Below are 19,031 nucleotides of genomic sequence, written 5' to 3' on the forward strand. Positions count from 1 at the left end.
CCCTCCCCCCTCCCCCGCCCCCCGCCCAGCAGCCGTCCGCCACCCCGCACGCCCACCACAGCAAGTACAACTATGCCTCCCCCGACTGCTCCGCCCGCATCCACTCGTCCTCCCCGCAGACACAGCACGCCGCGTCCCTGCTCCACAAGTCCCGCGACAGGTACATGCTCACCCCCTGCAGAGCCGACGAGCACTGGGTCGTCGTCGAGCTCTGTGACGAGATCCGCATAGAGGCGGTCGAGATTGCCGTCTGGGAGTTTTTCAGTGGCGTCGTCCGGGAAGTGCGGGTGAGCGTCGGCGGCGAGGACGAGGAGGACGATGCGGAAGAGCCCGGCCAGGATGATGTCGCTGGTAGAGGGCACAGATGGAAACAGGTCGGATCGTTTATTGGCAAGAACGTCAGAGGGTCCCAGGTGAGCTCCTGTTGACTTTTGCAACCCCGCTGAACGCTTCGATCAGACGTTTAGCCTCTCACAACCGACCTCGTTCCACCGATTCATCCGCCTCGACTTTCCCTCGTACTTTGGCTCGGAATACTATTGCCCCGTATCGTCCCTCAAGGTATACGGCATGAACCAGATGGAAGCGTTCAAATGGGAACAGAAACAGTTGAGCGCCGTGGCCAAGGACAGGGACAGGACTGGGAATAGAGAACACGAAGAAGAAGAGCGCCGTGCAAAGGAAAGGCGGGAAAGGGAAAAGAAGGAGAGGGATGAGAGGGATAAGCAAGAGCAGAGGGAGCGCGAGCTCGATGAACTGGAAAAGCTTTTGCATGAGCAAGCGGGAAGACTTGTACCCGAACTCTTGACTGAATCCGGCTTGTTTTCCAGTATCGACGAGACTGCGCCTACCAACGTACCCACTGTCGTCTCCAAGCGTGATGGGGATTCCGATTCGCCACCGACCAACGAGTCCATGGCTACATCCTTGATCGAATCCACCTCGATCGAATCCACCTCGATCGAATCGCCCACCTCGATCGAATCGCCCTCCACATCATACACCCGTGCCGTACCGCCTCGCTCCGACTCCTCTGAATCCATCTACGCATTCATCATCCGCCGACTCAACGCTTTGGAAGGCAACTCTTCCTTGGTAGCACGTTATATCGAGGAACAAGCCAAAGTCATGCGATCCATGCTGAAACAGGTACAAGTTGGGTGGGACGAATGGAAGGGTGAGTGGGAAGACGAAGATCGTGGGAGGTGGCAGCAAGAGGTGCGTCCTGCTAGCCTACTTATGTGAAGTCATTTTGCTCAACTCTTGACTTTTGATTAGCGGATGAGGCAAGAAGACCGGCTGGGACGGGTACTCTCCCAACTGGAACAGCAGCGCATCGCTTTCGACGCTGAACGAAAAGCCATCGAGACGCAGCTCCGTGTCCTCGCCGACCAGCTCGGCTACGAACGCCGCCGCGGGATCGCCCAGCTCATCATCATGGTCGTCATCATCCTCCTCGGCGCCGCCAGCCGCAGCAGCACCATGGACGCCATCCTTACCCCGCTCTTGAAGGAAGCACGCCGGCGCCGAAGCGATTATTATCATCGGAAAAGTCTATCGGGCCCCCTTGCCGGTTTACATATCGACATGGGCGCGGGGAGACCCCCGGCCATCATCGGCCAAGCGCGTCCGACATCCACCACACCCAGCGCCCATCCCCATCGCCATTCCTCGTCGACACCCACCCCGCGCTTGAAAACATCCCTATCCCGAGCTGGATCAGGCCACCGGTCCAATACTTCACTCAAACGACGTGGTATCGTACCCCAGGTCCCTCCCTCTTACCGCTCCGTCTCTTCTTCCGAATTCACGTTTTCCCCACTCTCACACCTTCCCCCGACGTCCTCCCCCTCCCCGGCCAATATCCCAAACCCAAACCCAAACCCAAGAAACGTGAGAGTATCTTTCCCGCCTCCGAGGCAAACACCACCACCACCATCCGTCTCGTCCCGTAAACTCGCACAGAGTGCCCATTTGCACCACTTGCATACAACGGCGGCGGCGGCGGCGGCGCGGGAGGATACGGAGCGTGGCATCACAGCAAGTATGAGGCGTCGACGGATGAGGTCGTCATTGGTGAACGATGACAATGAACAGCAGACCACTGTTTCTGGGCTCGGATCTGGAAAGGCGGATGCTGGTGGCGGCGGCGGTGGCGGCGGTGGTGAAGAGGCGGAGAGGGTGGTGGGAGCGGAAGATAATAGTCAAGGAGAGTGGGGGACGGATGATTTCGATACAGAGGCGGATGATTTCGATACAGAGGCAGAGGCAGAAGCAGAAGTGTCAAAAGTTGAAGATCAAGTGAGGGATAAGAAAGATTCAGAAACGGATAGGAAAGAACAAGATCAGTTGGGGGAGACAGAGCAGCAGCCTGTGCGAGAAAAGCGGGGTGTACAAGGAGAACATGTAGGATTAGCAAGAGCATAATGCATAGCGTATAGCATGGAGATATATATATATCTAATGTGTCTATGTATAAACATCACCAATATCATCTGCGCTGGCTATCAAAACGATGTATCGGTAAAGTGCGGTCGTAGCTGCAGCGAGCAAAAACATAATGTCAAAGAGCCGCCCAAACACTCTAAAGTCGGGTAGGGTCGACAACAGCGAGTCGTCTTTCGGAGACGAATCAGTAAACTGGTCGTCATGGTCGATACCTGTGTAATTGCCATGATTGCCAAACGGGCCGGACTCGGGCAAGGTAGGCGGGAGTGACGTTCGCAATTGGATGAGTAGAGAAATCACATAGGTCGTCTTTTTAAATATATATATCGTCAGTTCCGACATTTTCTAATTGCTAATCGGCACAACGTACAAAAAGCTGTCCCAGGCTGAGCAGTAAGAAACCCGCGCCAACAGTCTTGCTTGTCAACCTCAAAATCTTGCTCAAGCTCCGCATAACCTGTGTCAGACTCGACAAGATCAACACACCCGTCAAGATTAGCGAAATCCCTCGACTCCATGTCGGCACATCAATATCCGCAAAGTCTCTGGGCAACTTGCTGATAGCAAGCGCCAGGAAGAATGAGATCCAGTCACCGTTGGTGTTACCCCTGCCTTCTACCGGAATCTCTCCCGATTCTTGTTCAGCTGTGCGCGGCGCGAAAAAGAGTGATGGGAGACACTGATGCGGGGCAACGGTTAGGGAACTGAGTTACTCTCTCAATCGTGCAATGTCCTTGGTAAAATCATTCAACTCACCATAAGGAGACGCGCAGCACAGTAAATGGCAAAGACGTAGCCTAAAACGTTATATATCTGTCCACGGAACGTGTGCCCGAAATCCTGCCGTCTCTACGTTTTGTCAAATGAGCATGATTTTTTCTTCTTTGTAGAAAAGTCCTGATCTTACCTTTCGAGCCTTCATAGCTCTGAGCGATCTTGATACTTGCATCTCCATCGTTTCCAGGCCTTTCAATTCGGCCTCAAGAGAGGCAGCTGAGTTTTTAACGGTTTCAGTTTCACATCCCTTTTTTTTTCAAAATCACTTGCAAAAAACTCCTCCTACTTTGGTTATTTTCACCCCTAAATATCCTCCCCATCCAGCCGCTCGATCCTTCTCCATTCGGAACAGCGTACCGGTTAATCTCATCCCTCTTGGAAATCAGATCCTGCCGGACCCTATAGAGTGATCGCTCGGCCTGGAGAAGGTCGTTATCCGTGAGCGTGCGACTTCCAGCTCGTCGGTGCTCGAAAAAATTCCAAGCTGAGCGAACAGCACCAAAGCCGGACAAACTTCCCAAAATGACTACGCCGAGAACGACGACTCGTCCCAAACTAGGGGCTAACCAACCTCCTTGCTCCCATCCCTCAGGTCCAGATGTCGACCACTGTACGATAGCCTCGTCAATTGAAGAAGCGGTAGATGATGGGTCATCAATATCCATTGATGGTGTTGAAACGACCTGGACGTTCATAGGCACCGCGGTTATGTAAGGCGGGATACGGGTAAACAAAAACATGTAAAGGGTGAATGGGATGAGCGATATGAGCAAGCGTGAGGTGAAGGAGAGTGATGATGATTGAGAAGGGGTGGTTGAAGTAGATGACGAATCTGTTCGAATGTCAGAAGTTGCGGGGGTGGGACATGTACACTCAGTTGCCTACCTCTAGATCGATAGGTGAACAAGAGACATTGGACCAGCGGGACAACAACAAGGATTAATGCGAGGATAAAGTGGAGAGAGACCGAAAAGTTGACCTGGCGAGATCTAAAAGTGGGATTAGCATGGGTCGAGAGCACACATTGTACTCACCTAGCATTGAGCACGCCTATCGCATGGAATACCACCAAGCTGAGCAAGTTGCAACCCTCTGCGAAACACACTGAGAATAAGATCCTTGAAACTCGATGTAACCCTCGCGTCGCCTTCTTCACCCGCTTGGTCCCTGCTCCAGATCTTTTGCCATGACTCAATTGAAGTACCTTCCTACTCACTCCAGAGCTTGCATCCTTGAGCTTTTGTCCGATTGCTTGTAGCTCAATGGTATTCTCGCCTTGAGAGGGATACGAAGGGAGATTTGAAGATGAATAACTTGGGTTATCGTCCCGTCTAAAGCCGTTGTTTGACGATGCAAGGGTCACGCTTATAGGCGCTGGAGAGCCTGGGTATGAAGATACAGGCGTAAAGCTAGTGTCGTCTGTCTCATCGTTATACTCAGTCTCAAGTCCCAACGCGTTCCCGCCGCGCCGCGAACTGTCCGCAGTCGGTAATAATACGGTGGGTGGGAGGATTGTATCCGGCTGTGAGATGTCCCGGAGAGTAGGATTGATCGTAGAGTGTAAAAACTTGCGGGATATGAAGAAGTATACGAGTCTGAGAAGGAGGAGCAGGAAAGTGTCGAAAAGGATTGGGGAAGAGGTGGCAGAGGAGCTAATAACAGGGGCGCGTACAGGCTGGGGATCTGAGGATTCCATGTTGGATGCGGTGGTAGTTATGTGGACATGATTGAATGTGGGTAAGAGTATCAAAGGATATGATGTGGATGTGAATTCAAAAAAGTAGAAATGCCATCGGAAACGAAGCGAATAAGAGGACAATTCTCTAATAACATCTTCCGAACAACCTCAAACCTTATCTCCCATTGCGCAGATTAACAACACATCCTGCAGGCGATCTATAGGACATGCATTCGTATGAAGTCATACACTCGTCTACGACTCTACCGACTCTACAAAAACATATACAGATGCATGGCTGATTTGCACATGCCTTCCTGTCTAAGGCTCCCCAAGACCCTTCCACTCCAACACTTCCAGCCATTCCGCGACATCCCCCAATCTGCTCGTTAAGCTCTTGCCTCTATCCTCCAATGTCTCGGCACTTGGAGTGTAATTACGAGGATTTATAAGAGCCATCATTTCTTCTCGAGAGGATGTTGGAGGAGGCGTAAGTCCAGAAGATGCGCTCGATGCGTCGTCATCTTTTTCATGGCGAACATGCTTTTGCGAACGCACATGGCTAGCAAGCTGACTTATGGATTGAGTTAACGTATCGTCGGGCGACGCGTCTTCATGGGTCGCCGTTGCAGTACCATTGGGCTTAGCAGACTCAACGGCCTTCTTATACCTCCATTCCAACCATTTAATAAGAGGCTTAACGTCTTTGGACTTGCCAAAGTGACTCCACCTCTCTATTGAGTGAGGCAAGTTGTCGTCTTCGGTTACCTTGCCCGCAACCGCAGGTCCCCAAATCAGTATGCCAGTGCCCCATCCAATAGGAGCTTTGCTATCGTTGTCAACCGGACGGTGACTCAAAGCATAGTATATGCGACCATCAAGATCCGTGCCCAAAGGTTCGAACCGCAGAGACGTTTGGTTGATCCCAGCGCGCATATTTGTATTGTACTGCGCTACCCGTAAATTGTGTTCGTGAGACTCTTTCGTAGTCTACAAGTCGTCAACACACATCAAAGTGCCACCAAGTATAGACCCACCTGAGAAACATTGGCTTTGGTCTCCGCCGCTGTCTTACACAAGAGCCGTTCTTCTTGCAGTCTCTGTTTCCGTTTCTCCCATGCCGTCTGCTCCTTCTTCAACAGATTCGCATGCTCTTTCCTCACCTGCGTCTCCAAGGCAAATGTCTCCATACTGTTTTTGATTTTTGGCGTGGTAAGGGTTCGTTCCACCAATGCTAGCAGCATTCTAACGACTTCAGATGGCTGAGGCATCCGGGAAGCACCTCGGCGAGAAGGGACAGAAAGCTCGGTTGCCCATGCAGGCGCAGGTTGATCATCCCCCAGATCAAAGAGAGACCGCAAAGCAGCCTCGTTAGCCTCAGCTCTGCGATCAAATGGCGCCGGCGGGAGCTCAAGACCGAGGGGTTCAATCAAGCTTTGGAATATGGATGCGAATCGGGGGACATCGGCGTAATACCGCAGCTCTTCGCGGAAATTGAATAATGTCTCCTTCAACTGCGCTGATATCAGCCACGAGACCCCAAGTAATCTGCACATGCACTCACATCCTCATTGTCCTCATCCTTCGACGCCTCTAATTCATCCTTGATGACATCCAGCAGAGCTCCCGATATTAACCTGACATTCGACTCGGTAATAGGGCGATCAAAGTCGTCAAGAGCCGGTAATGAACGTTCAGGAATTGATAAAATCTGTCTAAACCGCCAAAGGAATTCGCGCAGCTGGGAACGACTCAGCTTCGTCATGTACAAAAGATAAGGTATACCCACCGCCATACGTTGTTCAGCCTCTTCATGTCCTAATCGTGTGACCACTTTCTCAAAAATAGGAGGTTCTGGGATGACTTCGGGTTTCTTCACTCTAGATTTGGGCTTAGCATCCCTGGGTTCGGCTTCTTTGGTCTTCTTTTGCGTTTTTTCTTTACCCCTTTGCGCGTTCTTCGAAGCACCTTTGGGAGCCTTTTCTTTCATCTTTCCGGCAGTCTTCGTCTGTTTTTTGGTCTCTCCATTTGCCTTTTTTTCTTTCTTCTCCTTTGGCTCTTTCGCTACCTTGGTCGCTTTTTTCTTCAGCGCGACTTTCGAGCTAGCTTGCTTTTTCGTACGTTCAGTGTCGGATTCAATATCGGAGAGATCTGAATCTTCGTGCAGAATTGCTGAGGCCCCTAAAGCCGTAGCAACCACAAAGTCTTTCTTTGCTTGAATAGCTCCCTTCTCCTTCTTGACGATCTCCTTTGTTGGCTTCTTGGAGTTACTTCCTGATTTTGATGTACCAGTTTTCGAAACATAGAAAGATCAGAATCGTGATAACGAGGCATAGTTTTCGAGATCACGCGCGACTCACCTTTTGGATTCTTCGTTTCCCCTGCGGATTTGCCGCTTGCCTTGACTTTTTTCGCCTTTGGCTTGGTTGGGCCAGCCGTTTTATCCTCTGCTGATCTTGCGCGCTTCTTGCCGACGGTCTTTGGAGTCTTAGATGCTTTGTTCTCCTCGGATGACAGTTCGCTCAGCTCAGAGCTACTGGCTCGTGATCTATCAACGGCATTTTGAGGGATGGCCATGCTAGGAATGTAATGATATGGACTGAAAAGAGAGGAAATAGGATGATTGAAAATGTGAGGGGCATCATTGGGGCTTTGACGCGTTTGCTTTATGACATTTTGTGTACGCGCCAAAGATCAGGACACCCCAAGCCAAACCATCCACCTTCGCGTTTATTATCAAATTATCAAATGGGCCTACAGTTGCCACAGTTGTTGGTCTTCACCTCATTCAAGCCTTCGTTTGCAAAACCATTTTGACGAATTCGCAGCTAATGCAACGCAGCAGCACGCCTATTAACATCGTACAAATACCAAATCCCTTCACTAGTGACTAGTTCATGATGGACGGACAAGGCAAACGACATGGGCATAATAAGGTGTTTTTCCTTGCTTGTGATAGCTGCAGACAACCCACCATCCACCACGCGACGGAGTGATTTGACATACATGACAAGTGAGGACGTTCTGTAACCAACTTAGCCAGGCTCGAAATACAATTTGAAAAGCAATAATCTCAGGCAGATACGATAAAACCTAACGGCTTATTGATAATGACATGGCAAACAAAAAATTATTGTTGTATGTAAAATTTGAAAGGATCACCACAGACTGCCACCATCTCGCCTTTCAATCTTAAATCAAAAACTCTGCTTGGCATCGATTCCATATGTGAGCTCTTATGATGTTCTATCTGCCGTCGCTTATTTTCCCAGAAATGTGGACTGCCCAACCTTCCAGCAGACTCAAATAAAGGATTCAATAATACCTTTGGGACACCGAGCAAGAACGAACAGTATCCCTGAAACGTCGGCAGCATCAAAGGAAGGATATGAAAAGTATATCGAATTTACAACGAGTGGATGGTATAAATGATATTGACCAAAGGGCTTCACTCCTGAGTTGCGAAAAGTGCCGGCCTCCATGATCCCTCCCAGTATCAAATTCAGTCGACCTCTAACCACAGTTAACGCCGTAACGCTCGTGGCGTTAGCTTCTTTCTTCTTCTCAGTTCTCTACTACGCCCTATCACCTTCCCCCCTTCTGCCTTTCGACACCCTTAGCTCTTATAATGCTGAATCAAATAAACCCAATGACGCACCTCGCGAAGCGTATGTGACTTTTCTGTCCAACGAAGACCCATATTACTTTCAATCTGCCCGACTTCTTGTGTACGCTCTCCAGCACGATCCTCTGACAGCCGACCCATCACGACCTGTCATTGTCTTAACCACACCTGGTGTACCAGCCTCATACTCTCGAAAACTTGAAGCGGAAGGGGCCATTGTGATTGAGAAACCTTTCATAACGTCTCTGCCTATGGTGCAGACGAACCCCCGCTGGAAAGACGTTTACACAAAACTATGGATCTTCAACATGACTTCCTACGATAGATTGGTCTATTATGACGCAGATCACCTCGTCCTTCGTCCAGTCGACTCTATCTGGGAAGCTGAAAACAGCTGGCCTGAGAGCGGTCTGGCTGCTCTAGGAAGCGGTGATGGAGGCTATGTCGAGGACTCGGATTACTTTTTAGCAGGATTCTTCCTCGCCATTCCCAAAGAGGAGATTATGGAGGGACTGTTAGCTGAAAGAGGCTATGATCCAGTCTTTCCTGAGCAAAACCTCATGAACAAGTACTTCAGCAGGGATGGACTTAGGCCATGGGCTCCTTTGAATCCTATGTGAGTTTGGCCCACCATCACCACGCACCCCACGGCCAAATTTGGGACGTAGTATAATATTTGCTAATAATAAGGTAGTCATGAACGCATCTCGCCAAAGTATGAACATGTCGAGCAAGGTGCTCACACGTAGGTTACATCCCACTTATGGAATGTTCATATGCTGACTTGGCTGGAAAGAATTCATGAAAAATGCTGGCAAGGATGGGTCGAAAGGAGGCTCGCAGAACTCTTCTATGAACGCCTCGGTCGCATGGAAGGATACTGGCTAGCCAAAGAATCCAGTGGGACAATTCCGACTCCTGATCCTCGTGGCTGATTATCCTCCGTTCATACGCTGGCATTAAACTTCATAATAATGCATGAAGTACGGTGATAGTATGTTACAGAACGTGGTTCGCGTACACAGTATTGTTACTTGTAAATATAAAATTGTCCTATGGTATTAGTCGTAATCAAACTCTTTGGTGACGCTTGTCTAGCCAATCCAAAATTTGGCAATCGCGCCAGCCAAATCTTTCGGACCCTTGCCCTTCTTTTTCTCTTTCCCATTCTTCGCTCCATTCTTTACCTCATCTACAGCTTGGATTGAACCCGTACTGTATCTTACTCGATGCCCCATACCTTGAACTTCCCCGCTTGAGCCCGGACTGGGTTTGGTATTGCCAGTGCTACCTGTTCCAGACGAGTAGGCACCCTCATTCGTATCCCTCTGTAAGCTGGTACTCGAAAGTCCAGACGGTTTCATGCCGGTATGTGGTAGGTTGATGTTCGACAAGGATCCCGACGGTTTGTCAATTGGTGAATTGGCGGCACTAGATGTACCACTCATTCCACCGGCAGAGCCTGCAACATCATATGAAATACTCCTCCCTTGACTACCCAGCCATGTGCTTTTACCTGCACTCCTTGATAATGGCGGTCCCTCTCGCGCTCTAGATCGTTGTTCTTGCACATACGATGTCGACTCCCCGGTCAACCCGTTAGGCAACGGAGTCTTGAGCTCCGCGCCTCGAACAGAATTTGAGTCTGCGTAGGCTGCATCGTCCCAGAAGACAGTCTGAGATCGCACGACTGACATTCGCTTCCCTCGTTGCGAGCCAATACCTGAATTGCCGTCTTGCGCTAACCCGTTAGGCGTTCTCAGATCGCTAGAAGTACGGTTAGAAGAATCCGTGTATATATTGAGAGGATCACCAATGGAAATAGGGCGTCGTCGGGTCGAAGTTTCACTAGCATATCGGCCTCCTTGGGTGCGATCGGACGAGGATGGAGGTAAAGAGGGTTGTACAAATCCTGATCCTGGGCGGTTTGATGAAGTCGAACTTCGACGAGAATCACCTGCAGCAGCGGGCATGACAGGAACAGGCAGAGCCACAGCAGGATACTGGGGAAAGGGTAAGGCAACCGAGCTGCGGGGAGACAGTGGGAATTGCATCGACGCATAGGGACCTGGCTGGCTGAAGAGGATGTCTGGAAGACGTGTTTCACCCATCACAAGCTTTTGAAACGCGAGAAGAGTGTAGTACGCGTCATTGCCAGCGTTGCCGATAGGCGCAAAAGGTTGGACAGGAATTTGAAGGGTTTGTAAAAGAGAGGCGAGGGATGTGAGAGGTTGTTGTCTATCTGGAGTGCCAGGTATTCCTTGAGCCTGTGCTCGCCGCAAAAAATTGTATTCGAGAGCAAGGACATCAAATTGCAAAACGTTGTTGGGTAAGGTCGAAGAGCTGGGCAACGGAAGAGGAACCGGTTCACCGACTGTCAACAAGATAAGGGCATTGGCGTGGCCGTCATTCTCCTGCGAAGCAAGAGCGTTGAGAGTCGCACTGAAGGACGTCAGCAATCGTCCTGCAGCAGGAGTAATATGGTATGAGTTTACTCTAAGATAGTCTCTACCCTTTTCTCGGCCACAAACTCGCTCTGACCGAAGGCATAAGCCCTTGGAAACGTTGGTGGGTTGTGATTCGCACGCTAGGGATGACAAGTCAGCCGTTTGACGGGATGATGATTAGCTTGTGAGACCCACCTTGTCGACCCATTCTTCGACGACATAATGCGATTTGCGGTAATTATCAGCTGGGACCGGCGGCCAGACGCCCTGAGAGGTCCTTTAGCTCCATGATCCTTTGTTTAGGTTACGGGCACGAGAGTACTCACCAGCGCCCGAAGATTTGCGCATCTCAACACTGCAAGCCCAATCTCCAATACGAGCCCCTTGTTACTTCCCTGTCCTGTGCTTCCAGAGTGTGTACGGCCTTGCCCAGGTATCAATCCATATGGCGGACCCCCTTTCTCCCACCAATTTGTCTTGACACATGCAAATGTATACCCTACACCATTGTCGCGGACGCCCACACCTCCTGTTTCTCTTTCTCCACTGGACCCGCCTGCGTAGAAGAGTTGTTCTATGACTGTAGCTTCGCCGGAGCGTACCCGTGAACGAAGATAGGACAGCTCAGCCGCCGGAAGTGAAGCTGCAAGTTTGCGGTAGCCGCTGAGATCTCGAACGGTGACGAGACGGCGAAGGGCTAGGTTGCGAGTCGGAACGGGGTTGAGAGGCAAGGTTGTCGGTGGGTCTTTGGAGAGTGACTCGCCAAAGCTGCAGGGACATTAGCTTGAGAAACCAAGATATTGGACTATGTAGGTGGGCGCACCGAGTCCGAATCATCCTGGCGAACAGTGCAATCTGCTCCCTCCTCACAGCCACATGAGGCTTACCCGTTTCACTATCTACGACAACTGATCCCTGAAGTCATTATAATGTCCACAGCAGTGTTATGGCAAGCACTCACCCATCACTTCCCAGCCAAATCCCAGGAATTCGTTAAAAGACACAAAGTACCCTCCCCATGACTTCTCCCACCAATCAGTATTTGTCGATTCGAAAAGACCTCTGAAACCAAAGTTAGCCACAACTTGATCCAATTCAGTATTGCATAGACCCACATATATGCAGCATAGATAGAGTGCAGGTCGACATCAAATTCGACCGCGTTACCATATTTTGTTGTGTCAGCCATGGCAGCAGTCGATGTTCACTGTAAATGTGATCAAATGAGCGTGGGAAAAGGCGGCGTCAAGATCGTCGCAGAGCTTGCTGCACTTGTCGCTTGGCAGCCTCGATGGGTATTATCTTCTATGGATTGGAAGGCCTTTTACACATGAAGATTATCGGATGGGTGGAAGAGACACGGGTTGAAAGTTGACCGATGTATACAGAAGTGACTTATGAACGGTGCACTGTCCGCGTGAGGGTAAGGGTGATTGGACCGGCGACCGAAAAGCGGGTTCGGGGACGGGTGACGGGCGGCGGGGGGATTTGAGATTGAAGTATAAGGAAGGTGGCGGCTGTATAGATGTGGCATGTATAACGTTAGCTGTGGCTGTCTAAATAGCTCAGGACGGGGAGGGCGAAAGGGCTTACCTACCGGTGAGAACGTCGCGTTGTTTCGCTGAGAAAGGACAACGCTAATAAAGAAAGGCACATTTCACGCCACCTCTTCCCAGATTCGGCCCCTCCACAACCACTTCCTTCCCAGATTCGACTCTCCATTCATCACCACTCCATGAATGTCACACTACGTCGCGACGATAATTTTACTAAACAAATTATAGCAGATATAAGTTAACGATCTTACCAGCAGCACTGCAAATTGATCTTTTCTATTCGCCTCATTCATCCTGGCCCTCGCTTACATCGCCTCTTCCAGGGAAATGCAGTAACCCCCGGCCTCCACCATCCAGGAGTCCTTACTTACATGCTATTAATGTATACTCCTGGCGTCTTCTTTTATTCGGGCTGCATATGGTACACATAGACAATCACATGAACTGTACGACCATGTAATGTATCTTATCTCACCGGGGCAATTACTTGAAATTATTCGAACTAAATAAACACAACACAAAGAAGGGTACAAACACAATAATCTCTCCTATAATACAGTTTCGATATATCTTGATTACTCTTGTTTCAAACGAGCCTCTAACTCTTTGACTCGATCCTGCAATGCTTTGTTCTTACTCTCCAAGTCTTTGACTCTATTACGCAAGCCTTGCTTGAGCTTTTCTGACCCTTGCAAAAGACGGTCCATGCGATACAGTTCGTCGTTGAGTTGCTCCATAGTAGATATGCTGGGAAGAAGCTTAGGATGAGGGGGTAGTGTGCCGGCGGGGGACGAGACAAAAGGATTAGACTATAAATGAGTTGATTGTCAGCCGGTGTCTGTCGAGTTAACGTGAATACTTGTCGCACGTCTATGTTCGCCTTCTTTGGCGTCCTAAGATCCTCATCCTCCTCTTCTCTATCTCTTTTCATACCCGTCATGACGCTGCTCAATCTCTCGTTGAATCCTAGAGTGGGAGTAGAGCTAATCGAATCTCGGGTCCCATGCTTCTTCACCGAGTTTTGGCTGCCCGCAATAGCTTCCCTCTCGAGACCATCGACATCTACAGCACCCCAATCAATATCATCTTCCACAGGAACAAGGTCATCCTCGTTGTCCGACAGAACGCTGGCAGCTTGTTTCCCCTTGCTCAAAGAATGTGGAGTATGAAGGCCGACCGAAGACGAGCTGTGTCCCACCGGAGTTTGGCCTAGGGCTTGACCGGTAGAGCCGCCGAATCGGGATCGACCAACGCATGGTGTTTCCGGAGCCTGATCGGATTTGGCGTTTTTATGAATCTCATCTTCCCACACGAAAAATTTGCACCTTTTAGGATCTTCCCGCGGAAGAGGGCAGACGTAGAAGGCTCTGTGCATAACCGTGTCAATTGCCATTATTCAACATAGCCAAACTTTCCGCCTACCTGTTGGGATTTTTGGTACTTGAGCTCACAAATCGTTTACATCTCCTGTTATGGCCCTGATTGAGGTCGTGTTAGGAAACAAAGGGAAGAAGAAAGTAAAGGAACGCACGGTACAAACCACGTTTCCATCTTCATCCTGCGAGGGTGTCGCAGCAGTTATCTGGATCCTGCGTGGGGTGGACACTCGAGTATTCCTCGCAGTATACGCTGGCATTTGCAGCTGTATATTTCTAAGAGGTAGATGAGAGAATCTTGAAGGAGATGGATGAATAGTAGGAATGGAGAGGCGGAAATGAGATATGGGTGATGTGCGACGTTCTTGTCTTTCAGGCACCGCCCAAGAAGTAAAACCTGAAACAATCATATTCCCAGTAATGTCTGGAAATATACCTGCAAAATGAATTTTGGGATAGTCTTTACAGCCAAATATTTGGGCCAAAATTCAACTCGGGCCGTCAAACTGCATCTGACGCGTCAGCATTCCCACTGCTACCCCAACAAACAACAACAGCAATAAAAACAACGAACCCAGAAGAAAGAACCCTCATGTCTTACTTGTTGCTCGCGTCTCAGCTTGAAATATTGTACTATACATTAACTTTGCCTATCAAGAAGTATTACCATTCTACATATAATAAATGGCAAAATCTACTACATATAGGTAAGTGAAGTAGAATTCCAAGCCTCAGGCCCACGGCCCATCGCCAACCAATAGCCTTCCATTCGCCCAAGCTTTTGTCGCCATACTTCTTTGACTTCCCTGTCAATATGGGGTAACCACATCTTGTCATGGAGGCTATTCCAAATTAGCTTGGGATGAATGGATTTTGCAATCTGGGCTTACACATGGATACCAGCTTCGAGGTCGACTTTCCTTGGGAAGGTTGTGACAAACCTAAAGCCCTTGTAAGTGATACGTAGACAAATTGAAACATGTCAAGGTACAACCCACATATGATTCAGAGGCCTCCACGGTCTGGGCCCATCCCTCCGGAAGTAATGATTCAACAAGTTCTACGATAACGCTGTCAGCAGTTGATCTGGCAGCTCGGATATTATGATAAAACCCTGACCAATCTCACCTGTTCAGGAAACCATGGGTCGAAATCCTTCTCCTGTAGCAACTCGTTGAAAGTCTTTTCATCCGGCCTAGCCAACATGAAACCACTATTGAAATAATTTTGATCCTCGATCGGCGTCGGATGGTCCCAGGCACTCTTACTCTCTCCACACGCAGCCATCCCGCTCTCCGGCCAGGCATTCGGATCATCCCAAATCCCAGTCAACGGCTTCACCATCAACTGGTCAGCATCAACAAAGAGAACGCGCTCATAGTCTGTAAGGTTGAAAATGAACAACTTGGTGTACACTTCAGCGTAGCGCGAGATTCCCTTTTCCGGAAGAGGGAGGTGGTCGATCAAAGGACGGGAGGCAATGATAGCTCCCTCTTCACGAAGCTGCTCGAGCTGCCATTCTGGGACACCTGGTGTGGTGATTACCACAAAATCTCTGGGGTGTGGGTCGAGTGTAAGGGGGTCATATTTGAGCTGAAACATGAGCCTGCGCACGGCGTTGAAATACCATGGTCTGGGATCATCGGAATGCGCGAGGAAGGTCACGTAGGCTTCTGCCGCTGGTGGCGGAGTTGGCGGGGCCGGCTCTACCGCCTCCATTGGAGATAGCTGGATGTGGAGGATATGGATCAGTAGTATGGCGATGATGCCGCTGGCAATCAGGCGCAACCATGTGTTCGCTATTCGGTAGGACACCGTCGCAGGGTAGGAGATAGGGGCAGGAAGGATGGATGAAGAGGTAGACGGGATGTTTGTCTCTTCACGATCTAGGATATTTTCCTCGGTGAGCTTTTCAGGAGACATCGCGGTGGAAATTAAGAGGACTATGCAGGAGATGGAGAGTTGTACTTTTATTGAGGATATGAACGACGCTGCGTCTTCTTCAAGAGTCGTTCGCGGTTCTCTGCTCCTCTTGCGAGCTATTTTAAATAGTAGCTGTGTCTGATAAAGCTGTAGGCAAAGGGTAACGGATAAACAATTGCGAAACGATCTTGTGTGAAAGAATTGTTTCCATGTATAGACATGGGCAAATGGAAGTTAAACGCTACTTTGTTTGACAACCTTTCTCCTTGCCAAGATGACGAGCTATAATGATGGCCGGTCTCCTTGTTGTACGGCTTTAGGTACAGATCTTCGCTCGGCATCTCATGACTACTTTTAGACTGCATAGTTCATCCCTTTGTGCTGTTTGGGAACGGGGGACAGTGAAAGGACGGTACGTCGGGGTACACACTCTCGTTTCATGATGCGAGAGATCGAAAAGAACAATGAACGCATAGGCATCCGGCGTTTGTTTTTGTCATTGAGTGATACTTGGCCATCGGCTGAGAGAGGATGCATGGCCAAAATCTGACAGTCATATCCCATATAAACACAACAACAAAAGATACCATCTGTGTCTTGATTCAAATGAATTTTGCCGAACCAAAACCCGAAACCTCAAGATCCAAAAACATGTCCAACGTTTTGCTGATAAGTCTCAAAGCTATCTATATCCTTTCTGCCGCAACAGCAAGTCACCAAACCCGCGCCCATCACTTTTGCGTCAGTTTCTTTGCTTCTTCTTGCCATCTATCAATCTCCTTTCGGATGGCATCTGTCCTTTGCTCGACTGAAGGATGTGTCGCCTTGGTCCAAAGTTTGAACGCAGCACCCGTGAGGGTGTTGTTATCGGCCTTGTCATCAGGTTGGATCTCGTGTAAGCTCGCGACAGAACTTTGGAAATGACCGATTGTTGCTCGTGGGTCATAACCTGCTCTCGCGAGTATCCTGGAAAAAAGCATGTCAGTCCATAAAAAGCAAAACATTTTGAAAACAAATTTATAACAAGATAACTCACCGTAAACCGGCAAGATCCGCTTCATACTCGTGCTTCCACTGGAACCCAATCTCTCCATACTTGTCCGCCAACTCTTCTGAGCTAGTTCTTCCCATATTGGCCAAAGCATCGTTGACTGTCGGTCCAAGGAAAACACTGTGGTAACCACACTTTAGCCCTGTTACATTCACGATAGATCTCCACTTACGTCAAAGGCCAGATAAAGGCTCGGATAAGATCCATACTAAATCCTAATACACTAGGCCAGAGGACTTGTTGCTGAGAAAGTGTTTCAAGGTGATGGCTCAGTAATAAATGGCCCATTTCGTGCGCCAAGATACAAGCAAGATGGAGATTTTGCTCTTCTGTGGGCTGGATGTGATGTTGCTGATTCTGATTGGAAGTGCGAGAGGTCGAGAATAAGCCAGAAAGGAAACCTGATTGAGGCGTTTCTATTTGGGGTGCAGATTGGGGTGTTGGTGAAGAATGACGAAGGATCTCGTCTAATAATCCCGTGTAGATGACGATACCGCCAGCCTTTTTACCGCCAAATCCATATGAAAACGCATTTTGCTCATCTTTTTGCAGCAACATGATGTTATACGGTGGCCCTACTTCAAGGTGCTCACGGCCAGTATTGGGCTCACCGCCAGGAAGAACAGAATGAAGGAGAGAGGAAACTCGAGGGCGAGGCTTGAATGGGTGATAGATAGGTGGCGGTAAGGGAAGAGCTGAGACATATTCGTTATGAGGTCTTTGCTCTGGAGGGATCAACTGGCATTCGGTAAGAGCGGCAGTTTCTAGCCGGTTGAGGACGCTTTGAACCCAGGCCCACCGCCAGTCATCGGTGGATACTATAGGTGGAGCTGGGCGTTCGGGAGTAGTGAGAAGGTTGATGACACTTCGGTACCAATTTCCACCGGCGAGACTTGTCGAAATGGCATCCTCTTCTTCTGGTGTGAGCAAGATTAATCTCCATCTGCCAGTAAGAGGTACTCTTTCCAGACCGGCAATGTATGCGCCACAGATTAAGAGGAATGGCAGGAAAAAAACGGTAGCGACAAACCAACGGCCCCATTGGAAGCAATCTTTGAAAGTTTTTAAACCAAGCCAATATCGCCTGAGGGAATCAACTTCTGCCTGCTGCTTTGATTCAAGTCTGTTGTAGTAGTTTTCAGCAGAAGATGGAAGAGGGGGAATAATATAATATCTCCGGCGGATTACAAAAGCTACCTTTCGTCGATTGCCGTGGAAATGTTCCATAAGCATTTTTGGAGTGACGTCAAACTGGATGTCTGGGTCCTGGGATGGACGTCGAAATTTTCGGGGAGGAAGAGGCATTGAGTAGGCAACGCGTCCATCTGGCAGAGTCAAGCCACCAAGTTTGTCTGGTTGGGAATCAATCAACGCATTTGCCTCTTCAGGTTTTAGCTTAATGCTCTTTTCCCCTTCACACCACATTTTGAAAAATTCTTCTGCCTTTGGGCTCACTGTTGGACATTCCACGCCGGACTCTATCCATCTACCTAGACGAATCATCTTAAAGGCTGCGATCGTACCTATGGGGAGGAAGGAGATGATAATGCGAGAGAATGCAGTGGCAGCGGTCAAGATGGAAGCTCCCTAATATGTATATGTTAGCGACGTGGCAAAAAGCTTGGAAGGTGGCGACATGCCTTTACGACAGATATTCCAACCGGTATTAGAGGTATAGCTTCGCGTCTGGCAGAAGTGTGGAATGATGGAGGATGACCGAGACGCTCGGTGATGCGATACCGAGCATGTCCGAGATGTTGAAAAGTTGCCAAAGTTTTTGGTGAAGAAAGCAAAGGGGAGGAAGCATCGTAGACCTTGTTCTTTCCCTTTCCGTGTGATGTGCTAAATGTGAAGCGAGGAGAATAGAGTGATTGGAAGGGGCGGGAGTGGTGAGAGAAGGATAAAGTTGGGATGCGAGATGGGGTAATGGTTGGCGTTGCTGTGAGTGATGACTTTATGAGTGGTGTAGGCAGGCGTTTAGTCCTTGAAAGAGAGATCATGGCTGTGTTATGGGGAGTGGGCAGTGGATTGAGCGGCCCTCTGTAGAACGAGTAGAACAACGAAGGGCGATAACTGAATACCTCGCTGCGAACGTTCTCGGCATCACTTCTGCTCATCGGCCATGTCGAGTCACGTGACGACGCACAACA

General features: G+C 49.4%; 8 protein-coding genes across 8 annotated transcripts; 2 read left to right on the top strand and 6 right to left on the bottom strand.

Moving 5' to 3' along the window:
- The first annotated feature begins 19 nt into the window (after positions 1-19).
- CNL04360 (hypothetical protein) lies at positions 20-2,473 on the top strand. Its single transcript, XM_567987.2, has 3 exons — positions 20-413; positions 460-1,218; positions 1,279-2,473. Exons 1-3 carry the CDS (start codon positions 165-167, stop codon positions 2,425-2,427), a joined length of 2,157 nt encoding a protein of 718 aa, XP_567987.1. The 5' UTR covers positions 20-164; the 3' UTR covers positions 2,428-2,473.
- On the bottom strand, positions 2,433-5,013 carry CNL04370 (expressed protein). Its single transcript, XM_567988.2, has 7 exons — positions 4,260-5,013; positions 4,111-4,214; positions 3,512-4,057; positions 3,356-3,441; positions 3,205-3,297; positions 2,819-3,127; positions 2,433-2,757 (listed from the first exon to the last, which is right to left on the bottom strand). The coding sequence occupies exons 1-7, from the start codon at positions 4,919-4,921 to the stop codon at positions 2,470-2,472; spliced, it is 2,088 nt and encodes a 695-aa protein (XP_567988.1). The 5' UTR covers positions 4,922-5,013; the 3' UTR covers positions 2,433-2,469.
- A 100-nt stretch (positions 5,014-5,113) lies between these two features.
- On the bottom strand, positions 5,114-7,503 carry CNL04380 (hypothetical protein). The gene is made up of 5 exons (XM_567989.2): positions 7,264-7,503; positions 6,693-7,177; positions 6,468-6,644; positions 5,941-6,417; positions 5,114-5,893 (listed from the first exon to the last, which is right to left on the bottom strand). Exons 1-5 carry the CDS (start codon positions 7,478-7,480, stop codon positions 5,225-5,227), a joined length of 2,025 nt encoding a protein of 674 aa, XP_567989.1. The 5' UTR covers positions 7,481-7,503; the 3' UTR covers positions 5,114-5,224.
- Positions 7,504-8,065: 562 nt separating this feature from the next.
- CNL04390 (hypothetical protein) lies at positions 8,066-9,582 on the top strand. Its single transcript, XM_024658145.1, has 4 exons — positions 8,066-8,131; positions 8,176-9,144; positions 9,223-9,273; positions 9,325-9,582. Exons 2-4 carry the CDS (start codon positions 8,384-8,386, stop codon positions 9,461-9,463), a joined length of 951 nt encoding a protein of 316 aa, XP_024513823.1. The 5' UTR covers positions 8,066-8,131; positions 8,176-8,383; the 3' UTR covers positions 9,464-9,582.
- On the bottom strand, positions 9,491-12,750 carry CNL04400 (expressed protein). The gene is made up of 8 exons (XM_024658823.1): positions 12,569-12,750; positions 12,091-12,492; positions 11,937-12,037; positions 11,799-11,883; positions 11,302-11,743; positions 11,171-11,242; positions 11,024-11,115; positions 9,491-10,970 (listed from the first exon to the last, which is right to left on the bottom strand). Exons 2-8 carry the CDS (start codon positions 12,162-12,164, stop codon positions 9,623-9,625), a joined length of 2,214 nt encoding a protein of 737 aa, XP_024514656.1. The 5' UTR covers positions 12,165-12,492; positions 12,569-12,750; the 3' UTR covers positions 9,491-9,622.
- A 192-nt stretch (positions 12,751-12,942) lies between these two features.
- Positions 12,943-14,339, bottom strand: CNL04410 (hypothetical protein). Its single transcript, XM_024658146.1, has 4 exons — positions 14,063-14,339; positions 13,954-14,009; positions 13,400-13,898; positions 12,943-13,340 (listed from the first exon to the last, which is right to left on the bottom strand). The coding sequence occupies exons 1-4, from the start codon at positions 14,315-14,317 to the stop codon at positions 13,107-13,109; spliced, it is 1,044 nt and encodes a 347-aa protein (XP_024513905.1). The 5' UTR covers positions 14,318-14,339; the 3' UTR covers positions 12,943-13,106.
- Positions 14,340-14,572: 233 nt separating this feature from the next.
- Positions 14,573-16,168, bottom strand: CNL04420 (hypothetical protein). Its single transcript, XM_024658147.1, has 4 exons — positions 15,036-16,168; positions 14,906-14,967; positions 14,798-14,848; positions 14,573-14,749 (listed from the first exon to the last, which is right to left on the bottom strand). The coding sequence occupies exons 1-4, from the start codon at positions 15,828-15,830 to the stop codon at positions 14,605-14,607; spliced, it is 1,053 nt and encodes a 350-aa protein (XP_024513824.1). The 5' UTR covers positions 15,831-16,168; the 3' UTR covers positions 14,573-14,604.
- Positions 16,169-16,353: 185 nt separating this feature from the next.
- CNL04430 (expressed protein) lies at positions 16,354-18,937 on the bottom strand. The gene is made up of 4 exons (XM_024658148.1): positions 18,522-18,937; positions 17,054-18,468; positions 16,867-17,001; positions 16,354-16,796 (listed from the first exon to the last, which is right to left on the bottom strand). Exons 1-4 carry the CDS (start codon positions 18,879-18,881, stop codon positions 16,562-16,564), a joined length of 2,145 nt encoding a protein of 714 aa, XP_024513825.1. The 5' UTR covers positions 18,882-18,937; the 3' UTR covers positions 16,354-16,561.
- Positions 18,938-19,031: the final 94 nt, after the last annotated feature.

This window comes from Cryptococcus neoformans (assembly GCF_000091045.1).
Source record: "Cryptococcus neoformans var. neoformans JEC21 chromosome 12 sequence".
Classification (NCBI taxonomy): Eukaryota; Fungi; Basidiomycota; class Tremellomycetes; order Tremellales; family Cryptococcaceae; genus Cryptococcus; species Cryptococcus deneoformans.